This window comes from Silene latifolia, chromosome 2 (genome assembly GCF_048544455.1).
Source record: "Silene latifolia isolate original U9 population chromosome 2, ASM4854445v1, whole genome shotgun sequence".
NCBI lineage: Eukaryota > Viridiplantae > Streptophyta > Magnoliopsida > Caryophyllales > Caryophyllaceae > Silene > Silene latifolia.
Window position 1 is genome coordinate 197,631,307 of NC_133527.1, and position 16,649 is coordinate 197,647,955.

The window sequence follows — 16,649 nt, forward strand, 5'->3', positions numbered from 1 at the left end:
CGACACAAGTAGTTTGGTGTATTATTCCATTTTGAGCAAAATAATTAATCAAACATGTGAACTCGGTACCATTATCGGTACGCACCACTTTAACGTCTGCATTAAATTGTCGTTTGACCATGACAATAAAATTTTGTAACAAATGTGACACCTCGTCTTTGGTCTTAACAAGATAAACCCATACGGCACGAGAAAAATCATCAACTATCGTAAGAAAATAACGACTACCACATGACGAAGCAATACGATAGTCACCCCACAAATCACAATGAATAAGCTCAAAAATCGTCTTAGCTTTATTTTCACTCACATAAATAAATTTTTTTCGTGTTTGTTTGGCACGTAAGCAAATATCACAAAGCGGAGCATCACGTTTATCATTCTTATTATGAATAAATGGTAAATAATTAACTACTCTCCTCGAAGGATATCCCAATCTACGATGCCAAATCTCAACATCTGTGTCATTTTTCTTGGCTGCAAAAACGTGTTCACGGACCCCTGTGAGAAGGTATAGCCGCCCCTGCTGCTCACTCGTACCAATCGTCTTCTTCGTTATGCGGTCCTGTATCACACAAGTTTTATCAGTGAAAAGCATATCGCAATTTAGATCTTTAGACAATTGATAAACGGAGACAAGGTTGCAATCAAAATCAGGGACAAACAAAACATTTTCCAAGATTAATTTCTTTGCCTAAAGACACACGTCCTTGTTTGGACGATTTCGAAAATTTCCCATTCGGGAGAGTCACCACGCAAGGATCGGTATCACGTATCTCTTGTAAAATTTCAAAACAACCTGTCATGTGATGCGTAGCACCAGAATCAAGTAACCAAAGTACATTATTTTCTGTCTTACCATTCATCCGCGCTTTGGAAGACGATGCTTTGGCACTATTAACATACGCATCCCATTGTTCTTTCGGCACATTCACGTACTGCTCTTTAGACTCGCATGCTTCCTCACTGACACGTGAAACATGTGCATTGGAGTTACCAGAAGCATTTGCATTGCCCCTGCCCTGACCAAAACCGCTGATTCCTCTGCCTCCACGACTTCCACGACCTCCACGACCTCCTCCCCTGTTTCTATCCCTCCATCCTTTCGGGTAACCAATGATGTCGAAACAGGATGCTATGACATGACCATACTTGTTACAGTTATCGCAATAAGGTCGTTGTGATTCTGCTTGTTTATCATTCACTTCCCCATTGCGTGTAGCCACTGGAGGTGTATACCGTGCAGCAAAACCAATAGGTTCTGCCCTATTCTCGCTGCTTCTTGACCCAATAACACGCGTAGTTTTTCCCTTAACGCCTTCTTCTTGAATCATGGTCGAGTAAGCCCTATTAAGAGAGGGCGGAGGTTCTGTAAAGCGATTTGAAGCCACTTTGTTGAGTAGGAACTGTCAATTCCCAACGTAAAAATCGTGCGACTTCCCTTCATCCCTCTTCTTGTCGAGTTTTTGATTCAAACCGCACTTACTGACCTCCGCAATTACGGGTAGGATTACGGTCATATTTATCAAGATCGTCCCAAAGCCTCTTAAGACGACCGTAATAATCAGTCACCGATTCTTCATTGCCTTGTTTACAATCATGAATTGCACCTTTGATGCGATGCAATTTTGGACCGTTACCAACGCTATACCGTTGTTCAATATCGTCCCATAACTCCTTCGCTTCTTCAACATACGAAATCATCGAACCCAGACTTGGTTCGATGGTATTAAATATCCAATTAACAATCATGGCGTTTACCATGTACCAATCTTCGAGATCATCTGAGTCATCGGCAGGCCTCTTTATGGTGCCGTCAATGAATCCCGTTTTCTTCTTTGAACGTAAGGCGCCCCTCATCTTCACGGCCCATTCATCGTAATTATCTCCCTTCAATTCTACAACAATTAACTTATCTCCGGATTTATCAGAGGTCGATAGAAAATAAGGACTGAGTTTCTCACCTTTCGTCATATCGTCGGACTCGGAACTAGAGTCTGTGTGAGAGGTGTTTCGAGAACCTTGACTATCTGTTTGAGAATGGTGACTACTGTCTTGAGAATGGTGACTACCGTCGGACTCTGCGCCGTCTTCCTGACTCATACGATGCTAGAGAAATACCTTGCTCTGATTACCATGTAAAACGTATAGAAGAGAAAAGCATATGGGAAAACTTGGTATATTGTATTGATCTGTGTAATTACAAGAAGAATAACATGTATATATACATGTAGACAAATACCATAAAACCCTAATACAATATTATAATCACCGACTCGAGAACATATTATGGAAACTAACCATAAACATATTATTGACACAATAATATCTTAACAGGCTTCTTCCGTTGCAATTTCCTTGATCCTGAATTTAGCATTTTGCGAACTAATAAGACTTTCCAATTATACTAAGGCTTAGTCTTACTGCAACTTTGTCTTAACCTTTGAACGTCCAACATTAAGGCGTTATACCGTAGAGGATTAGCTTTCAAGCAGCTGAACTCCTTTACTAAGGCTCTTGCAAACTTTGAGTCTGCTTTAAAACTTGACCCGAGTAATAAAGATGTCAGTCGCGAGCTCCATAATGTGCTTGACTGTTTAGCTATAAATCTCAATGAAAAGCGGGTCGCTTATCAATCCTCTGACCATTTAGCCACAACCAAGAAAGGTAAGAAACCTATACTTCGTTATGACAGGCAGAGAAATGTGTACTTCCTTTTAAGGAAGTAGGGGAAACGTCTTAGTGCAGTACCAGCAATACCATCAACATCAGCCACTGATCTAGGTTGTGATCAATATGGGGTCACTAACTCAGATGTAATGGATTGCGTTAATGATACTTGTCTGTCTTTGTCTATCAAAGTTGACGGTTGTACTAATCTTACTCCCTTTGTGCCTCTACCTCGAAACCTGCCAAGGTTATCATCTCCAACAGAAAACATGTCCATAAGAAACGACTACATGTTTCGTCTCAAGACTACTACAGTAATAATTTGATGCACGAAATGAATCTTCAGTTCTTCCACCCCAAGCAAATCTGGGGTTTTCTTGAGGGTTCGCCCCCTCAGTTCCAAAACTTCTATCCAGACGGGAACTCCCATGAAGATACTTCAAGGGCAACAGAAATTCCTCCAACAAGTTAAGAATGCAACATATATTCCCGAGGAAGTTATCTTCCAAATTGATAAAAAGAAGCGTCTTTATTCATATTCCTCTTTAGTTAGCAAGGTATCAACAGTTCAATTTTAGTTTGTTGCGGTACGACAACATTCGAACAAGGAGTGTAGACGTTAGGTGGATTACTCCCACCACCGCCGAAACCGAGTGGTTCAAGCTAACGTTAATTTGAAGAAAAGATCTTCAGTTTCTGTGGAACTTTCATCTTTTATTTGCAGGTACCCCAAAAATGATGCAGTGTCTAACGGGGCTAAGATAAAGGAGGTTGACCATTACCTGTTCCAATTCGATGACCATTATCATCCTCCCCGCAAGAAAAGTCGTCTTTCTATTTCGGTAAAATACTCTTGTAATTTTAGTTCGTGTACCTGGCTTTCTAGTGTCTAAAAAACTCGGATATTCACATGTTGTATTGTAATCCCTGGTTTTTTTTTCGACTACAGTTTATCGTTGTCAAAAAAAAATGACCTTATACTTGTGCAGTTGTGTACTTGCATGATTGCATGAATAATGGTTGTATCTCGGGTCACTTGACCCTTATACTTGTGCAGTTGTGCACTTGCTATTGCGACTAAGTGGATCCTTCTTGGCTTGCCATATTCGGTATATTTTCATTTTCAATTAATTTTGTTTAACATCGTCTTAATTTCATTTATAATTTTCTCTTATTTCCACTCTATTTTAATCGGGTCGGGTATAAGTGACTGAGAGCCATCTTAAATTCAAAAGTTTAGAATTGACTCTCATCTGTCCATGAATTATGAATGTATCGAATATAATGCCAATTAATGGATGTAGATTATACTCTCCAATTTTTCTTATTTAAGAATTTTTTTGGTAGTACTTCGTGGATGTCATAATAGCAAAAGTATCACCATCTCGTCCAAATCAGGATAAGTAGATAATAGGATTAGGTGAGGTAAGCAATCTAAAACAAAGTGAAAAATGTAAACAAAAATACCAAAAAATTTGTCAAATGAGCCACTAAAGTATGATTGCATCAGTGTAAAGAGACCCATTAGCCAAAACGACAACCCTACTATACACGTACGCAGTCGTATTGCTCTCCCTATTGTGGGACTTAATATTATGGCTACTTACGTAATCCAAGTAAAGGCTAAGGGTTGTATTAAACCCTTTTTATGTATCATCACAAATTATCGTTCAAAACGATTATATCAGTTTTAAATTTAAAACAGATGAAAATAAGGTAGATAATCAAAAACATATGGAGTAATGCCTAATTAGTGTATTTTAAACTTCAAAATAACGGATAGGACTATTTTAAAAAAAAAAAAACTAAATATCTTATTAATTGTTTTCCTTTAGTCTCATGTCTCTATCATTTATTTATCTTTAATTTAAACACACCTCATAAATATAAAACGTAAACAAATAATTCGAACAAAGAGAGTATTGCGAAGTATTATTATTATCAAAAAATTCATTTAGCTAGAAAACGGACATATTCGTCTTAACTTTATGATGGATCAAGTAGGAGTATTACAAATAAGACAAGGAAGACCTAGTATATTATTATTGGAGGTTTTTTTTAGTATCCATCACATCTTATCCTTAATTGTGTGCGTGACAGAATAAAGGATCGTGATTTAATTTATTGAGGTAATTATCATGGTCCACCTTACTTTGGGTATGTCTTATCTACAATAGTACAGTTTCAACAGAGAACTTAATTAAGCACTTCTATTACTCTATTTGTTTACAAATGAACTTAATTTTAATAATTTACTAGCTTAGTCGATAAATAATGATAACATGCATTGATACATTATTGATCATCATATGACTTTATCCAAAGCCTAAATCCAAATGTGGATCAACATGCCAATTATAAACTAACATTACTCGGTACTTATATAAAACAGTAGGACCGTCTCTCCAAAGTTTTTGTGTTATCTCAAATATCTCGATCTTATTGGATTAAATTAAAGTCTGGTTGATAAACCCAAAATTATTAAGATGTGATTTATGTAAAGTTCTACATACATTAGGTTTATATAAACTAATCCAGTAATAAAGTAAACCGGTAAGAACATTTTCGAGTAATAGTAAAATTGATGAAATTTTCCACAGAATTTTTTTTCAAAATTTAGTTTATCGTATTACTTATTAAAATCCCTTCAAAATTTACGTTTTTTTACCTCCAATTAAACCAGTTAGATAAATTCCGAATCATATCTACTCTTATGGTTCCCTTTAAAATCGAATAACATTAAATTACGGAGTACATAGTAAACCATACCATGCACGTCCAAGTTGTCCATGCAAGGTTCATCACCTAATATTAAACTCGTATTTCGTATGGTTTATATACATGAGGAATATTCCAAATAGCATGGTTAGAATTACACAAATTCTTATTTCAGACCGCCATATCCGTCTGAAATGGTCAGACGGATACCATTTCCTCTCACAAAAAACCCGTTTAGGGTGTGAGTGGGAAAGCACATGGGGGTGTCCCACCACTCATGTGCTTCTCACTTGTGAGAGGTCTTATTGCAGTGTGAAATAAGGCGGTCTTAAGCAAGACGGACTGTTAGAATTATACTCTTTGTGTATCATTGTATCTATTCAGTATTCATACTCCTTAGTCCTTATGCTTTATTTCCCATAAATCAGGGGCCGACTTCTTATCTTTGGACCATCTTTTATTTGTCACTTTATTCCACATTAAATGATTAAATTCAATACCAAGCCCATCCCCTCTTTCCAACCTTCCTCCACTAGAATTTTACGAAATTTTTACAACAAAAATCTACGGAGTATACGCGAAATTAATGTTTACGAGTATTTTAATAAGGGTTTTTATATTATACGGAATATTTTATTTTAAATAGTCAAATTTTGTTTAGTTATATACAAAATGTACGAAATTTAGCTAAATATTTATGATGAGTGTCTTTTATCCCTATTTTCAATCAAGGAAATCAATTTTAGTTTATTTATGTATTACTATATCAGCTTATATCAGTGTTAAAACTTATAAGGGGGAGTTTTACCGTCCTCGCGATCTATTGGAAGTTATCAAGTTTGCATGGAACAAGTCGGTTGTTTTTGATCGTTTTTCCATCTAATGAGCTACTTCCACGATTCACTACCAAGGTTGTCGTTATTTAACGAAATCGTCCACAATTGTAATGAGAAAGCTTAACAAGATGGGTAACCGAGAACACTAATAAATAGACAGAAAATGTAATTAGGAAATGAATTTACAATGTTGTTTTCTATGTTGTACTACTAATTTTGCATCAAACTAATTTTGATAAAATTAAGCTTTCAAGATTAATGACAAGTGTCATAAAAGTGAAACTAATTATGATTGTAACGAAATATTACCGTCTTCAGCAAGACTTATCGAAATTGTCCACACTTATAATGAGAAAGCTTAACAAGATGGGTCGGATGGGTAACCTAGAACACGTAAATAGCCAGAAAATGTAATTAGGAAATGAATTTACAAGACATATGCATGTAATGTTGTTTTCTCTGTCGTACTAATTTTGCATCAAACTAATTTGATTAAAATTAAACTTTCAAGATTAAATGACAAGTGTCATAAAATGTGGGACCCATTTCTCCTAACAGAGAGGGACACTAAGCATGGTGGGATCCATGCCATGTGGACTGATAATAATGAACAGATGCATGGATATGATTTATTGGATTTATGTCACCTCTCCACCATATGAATTTTGCAAGGATGGCAAATGTCTCTTTTTATTATTTGGAGATTGGAGATATAACAAAGTTTTACAAAAAAAAAAAAAAGAAAAAAAAAAAACTCTAGGACGAATTTTAAGACGGGTTAAGTAATTAGAGTAAAATCAAAACATAATGCTTAGAAAAAAAAAACAATAAATTTGTTTTATTACCGTTTTAAGGGAGAGTTATTGATTTTATAGGGTTTGATATTACCATTACCATTATTACCATATCAATGAAGATATCAGCTAGTTCAGTTGATAAAGTTTTGAAAAGCGATACTTTTGATAGGTCTATTTTCCGGGTGAAATGAGCTGAATTGAAGTAAGAATTAATTTGTAAAAGAATAAGCTAAACTAAACTAAATTGAATATAGCTAAACTGAACTGAAGTGATTTGGATTTAAATCAAAAGGTTAGAACAAAGCCTTAATCTTAGTTAAACGTAGAGATGGCGTTGGGTCGTCACGGCGCGTCCCGCGTCTTGCCCACCCGCCACCCCCAAAAAATGGCGGCCTAAAAGACGCTAATTAGGCCCACTGCCGTGCCGTCTTGGCCCATACTTGAATATCCCGGCCCCGCGGCCCCCTATGGCACGGTTATTTTCGTCTTTGGCCGTCTTTTCGGCCCATGGGTCGGTCGTGCCTTGTTCATGGGCCGCCGTATCATCGTTTTTTTTTTTTTTTAAAAAAAAAAAACAAACTTTTTATAATAATTGTATGATTTTAGTACTTTTTGTTTATTAATATAATAATTTAAATAAAATATATATTTTATTAAATATTAATGTACTTGATTAGTTGTATTTTTAATATATTCGATTTAATCAAATAATTAAGAAACTATGAAAAAAAAGAGTTTTTTATTAAACGATTAAGAAACAATGTTAAAAAAAATAGCCTTGCTTGAACCCGACTCAACAACTTGATTATCATAAAACCCAATTCAACTAATTATCACAAAACCCAAATAACTAATTACTAATTATTTTATATAAGATTTTTATATATCACAATAATTCATATTTGTAAGATTGTAATTTGTAAGAATTAAGATAAGTAGAAGAATAAGAGATGGATTGAATTGTGAAGAAATGAATTGAATTAGAGTGGTATTTAACTATTTATAAATAAAATTATAAAAAATTTGAAAAAATCCACCGTGCTTTGTCGGGCCGTCCGTGCCGGGCCCGCCGTGTCTGCAATGCGGGCCGTGCCACCTCGTGCTGGGGCGTGCCGTGCGTGCTGGCACGGAAATTTGGGCAAACTCGCGCCGGCATGTCCATGTCCCACCCACTCGTGCCTGGGCCGTGCTTCCTCGAAAACCACCCCGTGCCGTGCCGGGCTGGGCTTGAAGTCGTGCCTGGCCGTGCCGCCCACCGGCCCGCGGCCCACTGTGCCATCTCTAGTTAAACGCCATTAATTATATCATATATTCATATCAGTGCAGATGTTAGCTCGTGCAGTTGATAAAGTTTTGAGAGGTGGTATTTTTGTCCTTAATTTAAACTTCTTCAATTTTAAAATTTAGTATTTGTGGCTTTATTATAAGAAAAATAAAATAATAATTACCTTTTATTAAAGGTCGGTTAATCTTGTTCATTTCAGCTAAGTTCAGCTCCTTTCAGTTCGATCAGTTCAGCTCTATTAAGTCAGAAAGAACAAAGCCTAAGTTGTTAGACAAAAAAGATACAAGTGATAAGTTTATTTACCAAGAAAAAAATCCGGAGTACATTTTTACTATTTTACATGTTAATTTTGAAAACAAATATCGTAACATAAAATAGAAAGTTATGTTGCATTATATAGGATCACATAGTATATTTTCAAGTAACGAACAAGCCCCCTAAAAAGAAAGGTCAGTTTTGCTTAAGATCGTCTTAAATTTAGCTTACAAACATTCTTTTAGTTTAAATTATTGAAATCGATTGTGAAAGTCTTATTAACTAAGGACGATCCCAAACTATAGTTTTGACGAGAATAAAGAGATACTCCCTCCATCACGATCAATTATTTACACTTTTCTTTTTATGTGTTTCAGTCAATAGTTTATGTTTTTGTTCTGTGTACGCTTTATATCTTTTAATAACATTAAAAATAATTTTCTACGTTTTAAATTTTAATTTTTTATATAAAATATATGTAAATATTTTATTCACACATGATGGGACAAAAAAATAGTCACACTTATTTAGCAAGTTTGCACAAGTATTATCATCGCACGACCCAATAATATTGGTTTGGGTACACACAAAAAGTATTGGCCATTGTGAATTATGATAAAGGATGTTGTGATAAACCTAATTCTATTCGTTGGGGACCATGACGATCATCTCACCAAACTAATATCTACTCGACTAACCTTTACCTTCCTCAATTTAACGTTTCCTTAATAACGACAAATCATAGATTTCATCTTCACATAACGCCATATTGTTATTAAGTCCTCTAAATCACTTGTAAAAAAAAAAGACTAAATTCTAATTTATTTTCGATACAAGAAAGTATATATCGAATAAGCAACCTACGATTCCATATTTTAGATGAGAGACAGTTGACTAGTTATTATCGAAGATGTTTTATTAGTATAATGAGTTAGATGAAGGTAAGCGCGGTTAGGTGAAGACCAGATTTCATGTGGAGATATCTGACTAGTTAATTATTATCGATATGCTTACAATAAAATAGTTAAAACTTAAAAATAGAAATCCCTTAGTAGCTCTACAAGGCCATCATCTCGAAAGAAATATTTTCCAAAGAAAATTTCTTGGATATAGGTATGCCAAATCATCTTAAACCCTAATTAACATATGAGAAATTTTATTTCGTATATTTAGATTCTACTTTATATTTTATGGCTTTGTGTATTCTAATTTTTCGATTAGGTATACTGCATAACCACATAATTTATCGGTGGATCTAAGAATTTCTCTTAGTCGAGTTCCTCGAAATAAAATACGCATAATGAAATACGTGTATAAAACTTGATATGAAAAAAAAAAAAAATAAGCGCTCGTGTAAACTAGGACTGTCATGGTGACCAACAAGCCATAGAAGTATATAACCTATATTTTAAAAAGGTCATTGGTCATTTATCAAAGTAGGGCTATTAAAGCATAAGTATAAGCACATTCTTATCTGATATAGTGCTTACAAAAAAGTGTGACGATGTCATCCTACAAATTATGCCCTCTTGTTTAGTCATCTTAAGCATGAAACTTTAGCATACACACTTGCAAAATAATCGAGCAATTTTCTCATCCACATGAAAAAGAGTATTTTCAATTATGAAGACATATTGCATGAAAATAAATTTCAAGACTTGACGTCCATAATTAATACTATGTACTCCATTACTTCGTAATACAATTAAATTACACTATTATAATTTATATCTTGGGTAGGAGATGGTAAGGACTAAGGAATAAGAATCACAAATATAGAACATTTAAACCAATAATACTCGAAAGTACGTAACAAACATCCATCCTAATTGAATGCTGGTACGTGTCATTTCATCTTCTTTAATCAAACAAAATTTCAGCTAACTTATTTAGGTGTAGATGTTTAACAATTACTACCACTAACTTATTTTAACTAATAAGTTAACTGAAACAAAATAGCTAATTAGAGTTGCACGCGAGAAATAAGTTAACTAAATGAGTTAAGCTTGAACTTATTTATCACTTTTCAGATATCAACGACTTTTTCAGTAAGTTTTATTAATTGTTTTAACAATATCATCAATTACCTCATCACTGTCATCAGCTTCTAATTTTCAACCAATTAATCGTTTTTAACTTACTTTTTAGATTTTAGATTTCATCTAACTTTTTAACTAATCTTTTTTCAACCAATTAATTTTTTTTAACTTACTTTTTAGATTTTAGATTTCATCTAACTTTTTAACTAATCTTTTATAATTCATCCAACTTTTTAACTAATCTAACTAAATAGATTCAAAATGTTGGAAACCATTCATATAAGGAAAAAATTAAGTGGAAAGAAATAACAAGACCACAAGAAAGAAGAAAGGGACAAATAAAGCCTCCTCCTCAATTCCTCATCAATACGTGGAGGAATCTAAATGACGTCATAATTCCTAACCAATTTCTAGTTATTACTTTTACCTTTTTTCTTTTCCTAAATTCTCTCAACAAAACCTTCCACTATAAATAACTCCACAATTGAACATCCCATAAGCTTGAGAAAACAACAACTTTCTCCTAACAACAAACTTATTACTCCCTTCATAATAATAAACATCCAATTTACATAATATAATTAAGCTTTAAACATGGTTAGGCCACCAATTGAATCAAACAATGTCATCAAATTTTTATGCAGTTACGGCGGTAAAATTCTCCCTCGTTATCCTGACGGTAAACTTCGTTACCAAGGTGGCCATACCCGTGTCCTCTCTGTCCCCCGTTCTATTTCTTATCCTGGTTAGTTATATGTCTTTCTCACATTTTGAGTTAATTATTTTTTGAGCATAGTTACATTTATTAGAGTTTTTCTTATTAGTTGCACAAGATTGTAATACTCCCCAACCTATATATGTGAGATTTGAGAATACTCGGTCCTGGTTAAGACCGTCTTATAGAATATTTCACAACCTCCTTTTATTCCACTTAATCAGCTATGAGAATTGTCTTAATTCAGACCGTCTTATAGAATATTTCACAACTTGGAATTCAATATGACAATTGATTGATTATTCACTACTCGTAGTTTATCGTGAGACTCTTCTAATGTAAACTTATCTTAATTTGAGACGGTCTCGCTTACGAGTTTTTAAATTGTGAAACAGAATTATTGCTCAAAATGGGTGAATTATGCGGAACCGAAGTACGTCTAAGATGTCAATTACCAACAGAAGACCTCGACGCACTAATCACAATTAAATCAGACGAAGATCTCGGAAACATGATCGAAGAATACGACCGCATCACCACACCATCCGCCATGAAAGTCCGAGCTTTCCTCTTACCACTCAAATCATCAACCGAGTCACCTAACTCGCTCTCGCCGAACTCACTTTCACCGTCATCATCCTTCAACTCCGCCGGCGGATCATCTCCCAGATACACGCCGCCGCCGCCGCCGCCATCAATGGTGGCGTTTCCGGTGAACTACGCGAAATCTGCGGCGAGAAATCCGGCGGCGATTCCTCGGAGCTCCGGTTGTCACCGTTGTTGCCGGAATACGAGCCGTGTTTACCTCGTTCATAACGGAAATCACTGGCAATAACGGAGATCATAGACCGTAGAGTCTTATAAAAAAATTGCATATAATATATAGAGTTGTTTTAATCGTGTTAAAGATTATGATTATGTAGTATACTGTGATGTATCCAATGCGTTCATGATATTATGATGATAGAAATTCATGGAGTTGAAATTCTTCGTTAATTCTCATATAAGACGGTCTCATGATAATATTATCGCGCATAATTCCAATTTTGATTCGGTGAATTGCAACTTTTAGTTAGATTTTTTTTCTTGAGCTGGAGAATTCTTTTGATAGAGTTTGTCGTTTTGAATGAGGTGGTGTGTCGTATTGTGGAGTAGCAGTTAAGGTAAACGACACCGTTATGGCGCCGCCGTAATTGTGTGAGATTAGGTTTGCAGAGGATGCACCTGTTGATGCCGCGTTTTTTCTCGTTATCTTGATGCTTTTACACGCAACTTACATTTTTTTGTTGTCATGTATTAGGCCTGTATCTGTCATTTGTTAGTCGTGTTTAAAACCATCTTATGAGATACGGAGTATTTGTTATTCCGTATTATTCACGGGTGTTAGATCGTTTTACATTTTGTGACGGACTAAATTTTTTATGTTTATCGTCAGTTATGTCAATTAATGAATACAGTAAGTTCTTACTTACTGTTCTATTTTTATTCTAACTAAAGCCGGTGTTCTGTTTTTACTGTGCTAGGATGCGAGCAGATGAGGAGGGTCCGATGTACTAAAGCCGGTGTTCTGTTTGTACTGTGACAGGATGCGAGCAGATGAAGAGGATCCGATGTTGTCATGCGCATTAGTGCATAATGTGTTGCGGAGACTTCTGATACAATGTAAGCACACTTTTGAACACCTTAGAATGCGTATTTTTTTACATTTTGACTGATTTACTGCTATGATGAGTTAGTCCCGTAGTAAATGAAGTGAAGTCGTAATTTCTGATGTGGGACATAGAAACAAACATTAGGATAATTGGATAAGGAAACAAAGATGCATTGTGTCTTGATCAATGTTGCGTCTTGAGTATAGATACACCCCATACTTTGTCTTGAATCTCGATTGGTGTTTGATTGGTGGATATGCTCTAGGAGCTGTGTCACGGATATGATGTTTTCGAGCCAAATACGCTGCTTCTTTTCTCTCAGAAATCAAATTACATAATCTGAGAGTTGAAATTGTCAATAATGATGGTAAATAAAATAAAACTCGAGTTTGGGAGCCGACCTTTTACCAGGGCTGCCTTAACTATTACATAATCTGAGAGTTGAAATTGTCAATAATGATGGTAAACATAAACTGAATCTTATGTTTTGTACTCGGTATTTTAAGTCTCAAAGTCTCTCGTAGAAACACTACGAAACATAGATTTTATTTTTCGTCCCAAGGCTGTGTTTGTTTGTAAGCACCCTCTGATATGAAATGATGCTCCCCTACAGGCTAGAGCAATTCCCTCTGGCTCTGTATGATCCAAATCTTCTTAAAGCTTGTCAAGGTGACAAATAAAATTTGAGTATTCTTTGGCTTTGAATATGGTGCGATAAAGTAAAATGACTCGTAGAATGAAGTCATTGCGTGTTATGACACAATTTTCATTATTTGCATCTAGAGACGGTTCAGTTAAGTCTGTACTTTTAGCATTGGGGAGTACATTTAGTCATGCATCCCAAACCTGTGTTTGAAATAATAGGTTAAGTTGTCGGCTTTGAGACTTAGGTTAATGGTGTAGCGTCTGTAACTCAGATATTTCTGCTGTTGCTGAAAGACAAAAAACCACGACACTCGTTATGTTTTTCACACATTTAATGCTATTGTTAATTTAATGGATTCTTCAGAGAATAATTGAGTGGCGTATGTTATAACCAGATTGTTGGAGGAGTAAGGACAGACCTGTTTGCTTAAAAACCATACACCTTTATTTGTACATATTAATGGTTCCAGCTTCCAAGTTTAGAAATTTCCAAGCGACCTCTTGGCTTCCACGTCATAAAAGTGACATTCTTCGACGTTTTTTGTGTGGGGATAGAATGGCAAAGGTCCCATTACAGCTAGTCGAAAGAGAAGGAGATTACTTACGCTAATACGGTCAAAGTAGGACAAGTCTTTGATTTTGTTGGTAGCCTTAATTGCTCAATGTTTCGTTTAGCCGACCCAAATTATTTTGAAACTCGAGTGTTCTTTTTAGGAAGGGAAACTTAATTAAAGATTTTGTTGCTGTCATCGACTTATCCGTAGGGTCGGTAGCGTAATGGTGATAAGGAAAGGATGTAAGTAGATGATAAATGTTAAGGATCACTTGTAAGTTGTAACATCATTAGCATTATCCTCTGAAGATAATAAGTGAAAGGACTATTTTGAGACTACTTTTTTGTGGACACCTTATCTTGGCTGATCTTTTTTCTTAGCTAACTTAAGAATGCTGGAGTTTTTCTTCGTTTTGGACTCTTGCGCAACCCGTCTAAACTGCTAGGAACCAGCATGGATTTTCCTGAATTTGTAAAGGTGAAGTCCATCCAAAGGCGTAGAACTGGCATCACAAGACGCTTGCTGACTTGACTTTGATTTAAATAACTTAAGTTAAGACGGCTTTAAATAAGAACTTGTGTTCTAGGATAGCAAAGACGTACTGTCATGTCATATACTTATCTCTATTTTGTGTTAATTCCACGAATTAAATGTTTACGATAGTGATGCTTTTGTTGCTGATAATCTGATATGGAGTGATGACCTTTTGCCTTTTGGTGTTTGTATCAAGTTGTACTGGATTTCAAAGCGGAAAAAGAGTTGTGGGAGCGGTGGGTAATTACTAATTAGTAATTAGCATGTACGGCTCAAGTCCCTGTTGAAATATAGGCCGAAGGGAGTTCAGTTACATTTTTTCCATCTTAGTATGCCGAGCAGTCAAGCTCTGGTAGCTGCGGGCTATTGTTATATAATCACGATTGTGCAGGGAAGATCGTTTTTTACCCATTGCGACATTAAAGTCGATCAAGCATGGTAGCATGCAATAGGTTAAGCTCATGGAGACTGGAAAGGAGTCTTGCAGGAAGGCAATGATCTTTCTCAAATAGCGTTAAGACAAGGTTGAGATCATCCTCAGGGATTCATTCTCATTTACAGTAGCTGTTTCCATGGTCTCGAGATGGCGATTTTTAAGGCAAAAATAAACCTGTGAAGAAAGTTCACCCTGGTATGTGCTTGGAATCAAATCAAAAATTATCTTGAAGCATTTGGGGGTTATGTAGTGGTGATAATTGGGTTTCTAAGGTGCATGCAAGAAATAACCTTTATGATAATATGGGCTGGGACTATGAACTACCGGATCACCAATCTTCTTACCAAAGTTAAAAGGAAATTGACACAGAAGCATTTTTCAAGGGTCAAAGCTTTAGTCAATGATCGAGCAACAAATCATTTTAGGTTTCCCAATCAAAAATTTGATCAAAATTTGACGATTAACTAAAAAAAACATGATTCATCATTCGACGTCGCCTAGGCTCTAAGTTGTGCACAATCCAAAGATTTAGAAAGAAAAAGGTAAGGTTTTCCATTTTTAAGGAGGATTGTTTGATAAACGGGAGATTATCGATTTGTTTCGTGGATTGAATACATCAAGAACACTTGTTCCCTTCAAGAAGGATATTTATTCAATTCAAGAAATTTATGATTTTGTCATTAAGATATCAATAGTTATTTTGAATGTACGTTAGCAATCTTGATTTTTCTTTTGTCTTTGTTTGTTAAATGGTAACGCCTAGTTGATTATTAATGAGATGACAATTTCAAAAAAAAAAAAAAAAAAAAAAGATTTAGAAAAAAAGGTAAGGAGGTGTTTGTGGAAAATTTTGCTTTTAAATCCATCGATATATTAACTTGACTGTTTGGTAAATAGCATATTAAAACAGTAGATTCTAAAAAATGAATCATCAACCATTTGCACGTAGATGCAACAATCTATTAACCTGAATCCGCTAATTACCAAACACTTTTACGAAATCTGCTAATTGAAATATACTAGTCAAACATGTCAATTCAATCTATCTTTTATTATCTGCTTGATTACTCTGCTTCTACTAATACTAATCTGTTAAGTACCAAACAAGACCATTTTGAGAACTAACACGCAAAGGAGTGAATATGCAAAATTAGCAGCACGACTAATTCGGGGAAAGTTAAAAAGGAGTCAATTAGACTCTCTTCTAACGAACATATCTATCTTAAACTTAAAACATGTCAAAATTAAACCTATTCAAAAAATGTAAAAAGGTTTTTGTCAACTCGTAAGTTTTTTATTACTTTTTCCATTCAACCTTATTTTCACTTTTTATTATTAATTCTAAATTTAAAAATAAACTTTTATAATTTTTTATGCTAACGATATTTAGCGTCGTGAAAAAAGAAAGTGGTAGAGTGGAGTTGAATGGAGGAAGTATATATATTACTTTTTTTTCCTACTTTAAAATAAATTTATAACATATATCTGTCTTAAACAATTATTTGTGAGGGAA

At 35.0% G+C, this 16,649-nt stretch overlaps 1 protein-coding gene across 1 annotated transcript; it reads left to right on the forward strand.

The window, feature by feature from the left end:
- The first annotated feature begins 11,085 nt into the window (after positions 1-11,085).
- On the forward strand, positions 11,086-12,300 carry LOC141644327 (RAF-like serine/threonine-protein kinase PRAF). The gene is made up of 2 exons (XM_074453824.1): positions 11,086-11,345; positions 11,711-12,300. The coding sequence occupies exons 1-2, from the start codon at positions 11,195-11,197 to the stop codon at positions 12,148-12,150; spliced, it is 591 nt and encodes a 196-aa protein (XP_074309925.1). The 5' UTR covers positions 11,086-11,194; the 3' UTR covers positions 12,151-12,300.
- Positions 12,301-16,649: the final 4,349 nt, after the last annotated feature.